A 10,415-nucleotide genomic window follows, 5' to 3' on the forward strand; every position below is an offset into this window, starting at 1 on the left:
AACTTTGAAAATATCAATTTCTTACATTTCAACCTTTCCTCAAACTAAAACACAACAGGAAATGAAAAACTCTAAACCAGTGGCACCTGGCCTGAAACATGACACTTGAGAATATCAAATAAAATCTGAGCTGTCTTTGGATGGCAAAAATAAATATAATAGAAAAAAAATCAGCAGCAGGTTCAAGCTTTAAACTTACACATTTATTTCCATTGTCTAAAGTCTAAACTAACAACAAAAAGCCAGGAAGGTGACATGAAACGGGAAATACCCACAGGCCCAATAATTCGTCGATTATAAGAGATGTACGGCACTGACTGATAAAACATTGCATTAATTCATGCAGGAGAAGGGAAATCGACAGCACAAGGTTTTTGGTGCAAGTGTCATAAACCTTAAAGGGCAATCAAGCCTGTGTGTGCACGAGGGATCGGCTTTGTGGAAAGATCGCTTTGAGAATCTGTTCCAGACCGTATAATGAGTCAGCCAAAATAGCATCATCTTCTGATGTCGGCGGAATTGAATCATGCTTTTATTGAGCACTTTGGTGGAAAGTTGCAGCTTGATTCAAACTGCATTATCTGCAAAAACGAGATGCAAAATAAAGCCAAATAATTATGAAATAGCAACACTCTGCACATGGGAGCAAGCCAAGTCACTGGGAAGCAGGGTAAAATGAGTTATTGAGCACAGTTTGAAGGCTGTTCAGACCTGGCTGTGAGTACAGAGTCAACATTTCTAGATGTTTTTGAGGATGCATTTCAGCACATCATGGCTGTATAGCCAGTATCCTTTCCAACACCTTTCTTCGTCACCACATTTGAACACTTGCAAAGGCTTGTATGATGAAGTGTCTTTTGATGCATCATGTAATTAGTGACCACTTGCCATTCCTGCAGTTGGCCATTTAGATACAAGCATAGAAGAAAAAAATAACATAAGTTCAGTTATCATGTAAATGCACACGCAAATATATCATTCACTCCCAAGTATATAGAATAGGATGTATGTTTGTCTCAGTAATATACAATGAATGGAACTTGCATTCAAGCTATTTATGGCAGAGGCAAGGAAGCATATCCACAGGTAAACAAGCAAGAAAATGTTTTAGGAATGACGATCCCAACAAGGTACAAAGTGCATGAAAAGCATGAGTTCTCAGGCTTTGCAAAAGGCAGTTGGGTTGAGAGTACCCTTCTTCAGACTTTGAGGCAAGGTTTTTAGGTTACATTAGTTAGGAATTACAAAATTGTGTGGTAATGTCAGAATTTTTTTTTAAAGACAATCATAAATGGGGCATTGCTTTAATTGGTCACAGAGTTGGTTTAAATTGGAAAACAAACAAAACAATTATTGGCTCAGTTGGCAAAATGTCACTTTAACCTGAGCTAATTACAGTGCAAAGAAAGTAACAAGAGACATTTAAACAACTGAAGAAAATAATTATTTTACATGTATGATACGATCATCTGGAGGGTCAAATTTAATAGGATATTTTTGTGCTTTATTTAGCAACAGGTGTACAATTTGTGATGCCAGATGCGAATTACTCACCACTCCCCTCCCTCCCACTCCCTTGCCAACCTGCCTTTTCATAAACTTTAAATTGCACAGTTCAACTATCTCCTCCTGCTCACTCAAATCTGCTTGCGATAAAATTTGAGCCAAAATATGACCAATGTTGCTCAGTCGCACAATCTCTGGTCTTTCTGTCTGTCAGGACAACTCTAAAATGCTAAATTTTAGACTAAAATGATATATATTATACTAAAAAGATAAATATTATACTAAAATGATAAATATTATGTTTCAATGATAAATATTATCCTGAAATGACAAGTATTATTCTAAAATGATAAATATTATACGAAAATGCTAAATATTGTCGTGAATCCAGGGTGTGAGGCTTGCCACAAGGGGAAGCACTTGGGTCTCTCCCGAATGTCTGGTCATGAGGCCGCCGAGCACAGATAACTCCGCACACTGGCAGGTTGCAAGACAAGCATGAATGCTGATTGGCACGGCAAATCTGGACAGGGTTACACTACTTCACGTGATATCTTACCTATGAACGGCCGGATAATTAGGGTCAGTACCCTCAGCGCACACCCGGATGACTGCCGAGCATTACGGTGAGTGTGCGCTGGCTGATAAAATTAATTATTGGGGTAGAACGTCCAGGGCAACCTTACTTGTGCATTGCATCGGACCAATAAAGGAAAAGACAACCGAGACAGATTGGAAATAGCAACAAACAATTATTTATTGCAAACACACAAGCATGCAATCATTTAAGAGCAAGTATTTATAAGCAAGAAAGTGAAAAGGCACATAAGATAAGATTTAACCACAACATGTATTCTTCTTCAATCCTACATAAACAAAAGACTTGGCCATCATTCACTTTGGGGCGAAGTATAAAAAAAACAAGGACTTGAAAATAAAATAAAAGTAATGTATCGAGAAAAGGAAAGCAGTCTTTCCTTCTCTCCCTCACCTCACACAAATATACAGGAGAATGTGGCACAAAATGGATGGGGAAGATGGGCAGTGGCAATGGGAAGCAATGGGAACACGAAGCTGTGTCCCTGAAGTGCCCGGACCCAGTAGGCGAGTCCTCTCTGGCATCCCAAATATGCGAGCAACATGTGCGACTTGCCCTCATCTGACGCAGATCCTTCCGCCTCAGACCCCTATCGATGAGGTGCCACCATTCACCCTGCTCGTCCTTCGTAGCTGACAGGATCGAGAGGGCAGGATGATGCTCGTGGAAGGAGTGTTCCTTTTCCAAAGAAGCTCGACACCAACTGCTCATGAAACTTTCCTTTCTTTTCCCTCACACGTTTTTGTTCCTTCCCTCATGAGCCTTCTCAGTCTTTTAGTCTTCTGCTCAGGCGAGCTTGGCCCGTTCATTTCTCCTTTCTGCTTCCCTCAGCCTTCTGCATCTGCTTTCTGCCTTTCACTTCTTCCCTTTCTGCTCTATGAGCCATCTGCTAAGGAGCGCTCTCTTCGTCCCTGCTTGCGTGAGCCTGTCCAGAGTCCTTTGCTTGCCTTTCTGCTTCATCACAACAGCTTTCTTCCCCTCCTCCCACAAGCCTTCTCCCTCTCCCAAAAATCCACAGCCAATGGGGGCGGGTGCATGACACCACTTGTCGAAATTGCCACGCCATTCTGAAGTAAGTTTCAAGGAAGCCTCCACCACACCCTTTATGCTCCCAAAGCCGCAACGAGAGCCCACAGCCCCCTCCTTCACGTGGAAAACGCCCAGTCGCAATGAACCATGCCCACGAGAAACGCTGCACCACGCAGGCCACGACAAGCACCAAGCTCCATAAATCTGCATGTGAGATCACCCAATGTGTTATTAAGCAATGCATGGATGGAGGGAACACGGAATGGAACCCCGCATGACTGAAGGATGACCAAACAGCTGCGGGATTGAAGTTAAGACGGATGGGGTGAAGGAGGGACTGTTGAAAGGATGTTTGATGGAGGGAAGATTATTGGTGGACCGTTGAAATGGGCCGATGGGGGTAATGGAGGGATGGTTGAATGTAACTGAGGGATTGAATGAAATGATGCTGCGAAGGAAGAAAGATTGAAAGTAACAGAGGGGGAGGGAGGAAGACATTACATGGGACAAATACAGTCTAGCCAACGCATGCCCATCAAACAGCCTTTTGACAAGGGACTAAGGACTATCTACACAAAGACGAATGAAATAACTGATCCTCGGGTCACCGTGTCCATGTATGCTCTCCCCCTGGCGTAAGTTTTCCAAAACCATAACAATATTACACTAAAATGCCAAATATTATACTAAAATGCTAAATATTATACAAAATATTACACTAAAATGCTAAATATTATATTGTGATAAATATTACATTAAAATGATAAATAGTATGCATATATCATAAATATATGACAAAATGCTCATATTCATGAAATGTTCACAGATCACCATCGCCCTGAGACACAATTCTGACTAAAATATGGACGCAATCTGTAGATGTCACAATAAGTTTAAAAAAAAAAAAAAAACGTTGGAAAAACCTGTATCTTTCATATCTCTGTCGTACAAAGGTTTAAGAGTATGGGAAAGACCAAAAAGTGCTTTTCAAGGGAGCAGTCTTAAAAAGCAAGACAATGCCCTTTCAAAATGCACAAAGTTGTTTTTGCATACTTGCTCAAAAGTGCATTATTTAAAATCTATTTGAATCCACAGCTACTCTTGGGGAAATATCATGAGGAGGTTACAAAGTCAAACTCCTTGATTTATATTTAAAAAAAGACATTCATTTCTGGATGAAATATGCATATCCATTATAGTGGCTGGATTACAATATTCAAAAATAGTGATGAAAGTAAAAAAAAATTACAAACATAAAAATGACAAACTACGATATTCAAAAATATAACACGACTTCATGGAATGCAGAAATTATTGTGTTTGTTGATTAATCTACAAATACCTCGCAAAAATAGAAACTTGCAAAGTAAAATGTCATATGAATAGATTTCAAATGGAACATCGATTTTGATAACAGAAACAATTGATCTCAACAATTCTCCTAAATTACATTCATAATTAACCATCCCCAGTTCATCCCACTTGCTTGTGGGGTCGGATGAGGAGGAATTTGGCCCATTTCCTTCAAGAACTAGATGGCCAGGCCTGACGTAATATTGAAGCGGATTTGGGCAGAAATTTGTAAACTATTTACTTATATATTTTTGGTATACAGAGTGAAGGCTCGTTGAAGAGCCACAACACCGAACGGACAGGGAAGCCACAGAACAAATGTCACAGGAGAGAGAGAGAGAGAGGGAGGAAACACCAACAGCAATGTTGAAGGACAAAACTGAGGAAGACTGACAAATAATGAGTTTGGGAAGAAATGAGGGTATGGGAGGATTCATGGGGTGGACAAGATGGATACAGAAGTGGATTCTCAGAAAGGAAATACTGGAAATTTGGAAAGGGTTGGGCTTTGAAAGGGGGAGGGGAGTTAACTGGGGTAGAAAATGATGTGAGATGATGGTGAACAGCTGTCTTGAGGATTTCAAAGAAAGAATGAGATTGAAGAAAATGTGGAGTTTTGTTCTACAGGTTTGGAAAAAAGAGAAACAAATGAGTGGAGGTGAGCAGTGATTCTGGATTTTTGGAGTTTCACCAGAAGGAGGTTGATAGTGGACCATGTGTGGCCTCAATAAACCTGGGGGTGGGAGGACCTTGGAAGGAGTAGAGAATGCTAGACCTGAAAGGAGGTGATACAAGAAAGAGACCACGAACCGGTCTAAAATGGGAAAGTGACAGGGCATACACTCAGCTTCATCGTGGGAGTTTCCAATAATCTTGAAGGTCTTGGTTTCCATGGCATCAAGCTGAGCAAGGGATGGGGCAGGGCACCAACCCAAAGGGGAGAGCAGTTCTTTATCAATCTGCGGATGAAGGCCTTGTAGGTGGATAGGAGTTCAGGTGTGCCAAGGAATTACTTTGTACGATGGAGGATGTCCAGTCAGCGGCTGGCTTTGGAGGTCAACATTGAATGTGATGTGTCCAGGAAAGATCATGGCTGATAGTGAGACCCAAAAGCTTGAGTGACAGAACTTCTTCAAGAGGGTTGTTGAGAAAGTATATTGGGGGGGGGGGGGCATTGCCAAACGGTTCTTTTGGAAAGACAGAGTGAGAGTGTGATATTTGTCACGATTGAAAAACATATTCCAAGTGTTTGACCAACTTGTGATTTTGTCAATCTCTGAAGAGAGGGAAGAGTCTGCGGCCTACCTATCTGATGGATGGGGTATGTCACAGCAGAGGGTTAAGTCATCAGCAAAAAGATAAAGAGGATTTTCCAGAATCAGAACGATTATTGATGAAGATTATGAATAGGACTGGGCCCAGAATACTACATTGAGGGACTCGGCCTTTACAGGTAGAGGAGATTTAAAAAAAATTCAGCCATGGTGCCTAAAATAACCTGCCTAAGCTTCGAAAAAGACATTGTGGGATATTTAATGTCCAAAAACTAAGGATATCAGAGAAGACAACCAGCTTAATGTCCATATGAGTGATGGCATACTTTGTAATGCAATGTCTATCAATGGTGTTGGCTGGGACACACCTGATGCATCTGAGAACTAATGTATCTGAGGAAGTCAATCAATTCTATCCTCTTTAACTCCCCTCCCCCTTTCTTCCCTTCTTGACCCCCCCCCCATTTCTACCCATGTTAATCTTCTCCACCCTTGTTAACCCCACATTCCCAACACCAGTCCCACCTGGTTTTTTTTTCCAGTTTTCCCTCCGTGGAGTTTCATTCTGTATCCATCTTGTCCACCCTAACGTGTCCTCTCTTGCCCCACATTTCTCCCTGCTCCCCATTGTTCATCCAAGTCTTCCTCTATCTAGGCCTTCAAATCTGCTGTTGGTGTCTCCCCCCCTCCCCACCTCCTCCCCTTTCTCCACTGTTTCTTTTGTGTGTGTCTCTACTGTTCCTTTTGCATTCTATTACATCTTGATCTGTTCATTCAGTGTACTCGCTCTTTCACAAGCCTTGACTATACATACAAAATATTTTTTGTAAATCAATATCGTTCATTTAAAAGCAAAATCTCAGAGAAAAAGACAAAAACAACAAAATGGGATTTTGGGAGATTGAACAAACCATAATCAATGAGGCTGTGTTTTTAAAGGCAGATTTCCACAGTTGGCAAGAATATTTATTGGAAAAAATGCTCGATTGCCAAATTACCTCAGCATCGCATGAGGAGGTAACAAGAGATTGCCATTGTTAGACCACAGCTTTCTAACAGGGGTATAAAATGTGTGCTGTCAGAAATGAAGACAGGCACCAATTTATATTTGGCTTTCAAGATATCAGAAATGTTTTTAAAAACATGCATTGGCATCCTGGGAGCCAGTGAAGTGTTTTGAGGGTTGGAGTAATGTGACAACATTTACAAGATTGAATGATGAGCCTGGCAGCTGTATTTTGATTGAGTGTTGATGCCTAGAGAGAAGGGTCAGGTAAGCCTGGCAACTGCAGTGAGTTGCAGAAATCCAAGCAGAACGCCATGAAAGCATGAACTAAAGTTTTAGTAATCCTCCAATTTAAACATGAGCGGATTTGGGCAATAGTGTGTGGATGGAGGAAAATAGATTTACAGATTTCAGCCACATTAAAGTTTAGGAAAGACTTGGGTCAATATAGTGATGCCTGTGTTAGAAACCATGTGACTGTGTCCAGATCCCCAAGTTCACTACATGGGCTTAAAATCTATTTTTCAGGATGGATGAGAGAGAGAGAGAGAGAGTAGGGGAATTTTGTTGGTTTTGGGATTATCCCATTTCCCCCATTGACTTTAATGTTAACTCAGGGAAAATCTATTTGACCCTGTCAATAAAAATGAGTTAATTTTTTTTCACAAACAGACATCCAACCTTCTCTTCATCTCCTTCCAACATCTCCTTCTCCTCCCCCACCTCTTCCACTCATCCTGCACCGGCTTCTCCGCATTAATTCTCCGCATTCTCCGGTTTGGTTTGGTTTTGGTTTGGCAAAGCCTTATACTCATTATATCTGCTGTGATGTTGCTTTACGAAGAAATTCAAACCGAGAGTTAAGTCGACATTCTAGCTCCAGTCCTCCTACAATACTGGTCTGTTTGTCATTGTATCTCAAATTAATTATTATTTTTCCCTCCTAGCTTTGACTCGGTGATAGAAAATTCCAGTCTCTCCAATTACATTTTAGACGAATTTTCGATTGAGGATGACTTGCTTTCGTGGGACAATTATGGCTTTGAATCAAAATATAATCATCTTTTTACTGATGTAAATTTCGAACTGATTCGAGTGAATTCAGCCATCGATCATCTCAAGGTAAAGTTTCATTTATTTTTAAGTAATGCTATACCTCCAACTCTGTTGTACGAAGATGAAGTAATGTATCTCCTTATTTTCACAGGATGCCCTTGCATAATTCATTCAAGAAAATTATGTTCATCGTGAAACTCAGAGTGAGTTCATGGATTTGGTTGAGGACTTTTTGAACAACTTTCACGCAGAAACTGACATGTTTTTCCCATTTGTGTCTGAGTTTTTGGCCCCACTCGAAGAACTGCTATCTGACAGGCGCAACCTATTTAATTCGTAATATTCAAAACTATCATGTGGTGGGGGGCTATTACATGATGGATATAAATATTTCTATTAATATTCGTCATGGCTTTCGTAAGAATTCTGTTCGTAAAAACAGCTTGTGCGTATTTCCAGCTCGAGAAAGACATTCAAACAGCCTTCAGTTTGCCTTGTGGTTAAATATTCCCTCCCACCCATCTCAAATAATCAACATTCCAGAAATGACAGGTGAGTGATTTGTGTATAAGTGTATAAATGTGTAATTACTTGGTTTTACTGGTTGGTTTGCCATTTCACCTAGGTTAATGAAACATTTTTCCTTCCTACCATTGACTCAGCAATGGAAGAAATGGTTCATCTCAACGTTATACATTGCTGTAAAGAACTTCAGAATCACCCATTCACACCTATGATTCAATTGAGAGTTGGGGAAAGCGTTGACTTGGATATGTTGCTGAAGCAGTTATGTAAAAGGTAGGAGTCTCTCGTTAAATCATAGTTCCAAGAGTTCTGTCATTTAATATACAACCCAACCAAGAAATATGACACCTTACCCATTTATGTGCTCTATTCGCAGAAATAAGACGAGTTTGACACGATACAACATTCAAATGTGAGGAAGTTTGTCCTGGGGCAACTGCTTCCCTTAGCTTGAAAAACCTCACACCTGTGCCAGGAGACAGAAATTCACTAGACTGCGTTCCATCGTTTGATAAAAGAAGTCAACCATTTGGCAACACACCTTCTTCACTCACGTCAACAAAAGCTCTTCATGATCTCTCTTCTCTCCAAACCTGTGAACTTAGCGCCCCCTGGAGCACATTCTATCAGCACACACTTCCACAATATTTGAAGTTGCTCGTGTTGTCAAAATTTATAAATGTAGATGCATTATATACATTTATTTTTAAAAGTGAGTATATCTATATAATCGATATGAATGGCGAGATTCCATTCGTAAGAGGGAATACATTACATTGGGGTGAAGTGATGGTCATGGCTTTTGTATGAACAGGCTTTTGTATGTGTGCAGTAATGTGTTTTAATTTGGTATGTGCAAGGATGTGGGTTTATTTTAATTACCATTTACTAAATTGGAAAAATAAATAAATAAATAAAATTGGGGAAAGGTGCACCCCCACTCTCATCCCACCCATTCCCTTCTCCCACACCTCCCCTTCCCACCCCCCACCCCCACACAAGGGGAGAGGGAGGGGAGGGTAGGGAAGAGGAAGGGGTGGGAAGAGTGGGAGGTGCACTGGAGGGGTGGGGAATAAATGGTGTGTGATGTGTGTGGTATGTGTGTGGGGGTGTGGAATATAGGTGTGGCACATGGGTGGAGACAACAAAGGGGTGGAGTGAATTTTTTATTTTTACTTTTTATTATTTTAAAATTATTGATTTAAAAAAATTGTTTAATTTTTTTTCAATTATTAAAAAAACGTTTTTTTTCAGTTATTCAATTTTTCGTATCATCTCTATCTTTATGGGTGGGGTGAGGGTGGCAGTGCACTGGAGGGGTGGGGGAATAAATGGGGTGTGATGTATGTGTGGAGTGTGGGTGTGGCATGTGGGTGGAGACAACAAAGGGATGGAGTGATTTCTTATATTATTTAGTTTCAATTATTTTTTCAGGTATTTAATTTTGGCAATTGTTTAATTCTTTCAATTATTATTATTACTATTATTTTTTCTTCAATTATTCATTTTTTTTCTTCTTCATCATCTTTGTCTTTTGTAATTCATGTGAGTAAAATGATCTCAAGATATACTCTCCCTGTAAGTCACACAATTTATATGTCCAAGGAACTGTGTCTAAAACATCAATTATTTTTTAAAGTTCATAAGTCTACCTCTTTGGATAACCTTTCTCAAAGTGTGATTTCCACTGATATATTCTTACAATATCACCAATTTTAAATTCTGGTTTTCTCTGATAAATCTCCCATTCATATTCTATTTTTGTAAATGTTTCTGTTGGTATTTCTTTTGTTTTGGCATGAACTGTATTATTGTAATTATCTACAATGTCCTGAATTAACGATACCCATTGTTCCAAGTTCAGTAAATTTTTTTATACTATTTCTATTTCAAAGCGTGATTAAAACGCTCGATGATGGCTTTTCCTTCATTAAAAGGTGCTATACAATGTGATATCGTTATCTTGAAGGAAATTCGTAAATGTTCTTTCTGTTATAGAACTCTGTTCCCTCATCAGTCCATCATTTTTTTTGTCTTTCATTTGCTTCTCATAAATATCTGTTGGAAT

General features: G+C 39.8%; 1 protein-coding gene across 1 annotated transcript in view; it reads right to left on the bottom strand.

Annotated features, from left to right (window-relative positions):
* LOC147017956 (uncharacterized) overlaps window positions 1-10,415 on the bottom strand; it is a 666,861-nt gene that overhangs the window by 555,813 nt on the left and 100,633 nt on the right. Inside the window, exon 5 of the mRNA XM_085899928.1 lies at window positions 3,052-3,337. Within this exon, the coding sequence (XP_085756054.1) occupies window positions 3,052-3,337 (286 nt within the window). The remainder of the gene's footprint in view (window positions 1-3,051; window positions 3,338-10,415) is intronic.

The sequence above is a fragment of the Eptatretus burgeri genome, chromosome 10, assembly GCF_056783735.1.
Source record: "Eptatretus burgeri isolate ZD-2024b chromosome 10, Ebu_testis_v1, whole genome shotgun sequence".
Classification (NCBI taxonomy): Eukaryota; Metazoa; Chordata; class Myxini; order Myxiniformes; family Myxinidae; genus Eptatretus; species Eptatretus burgeri.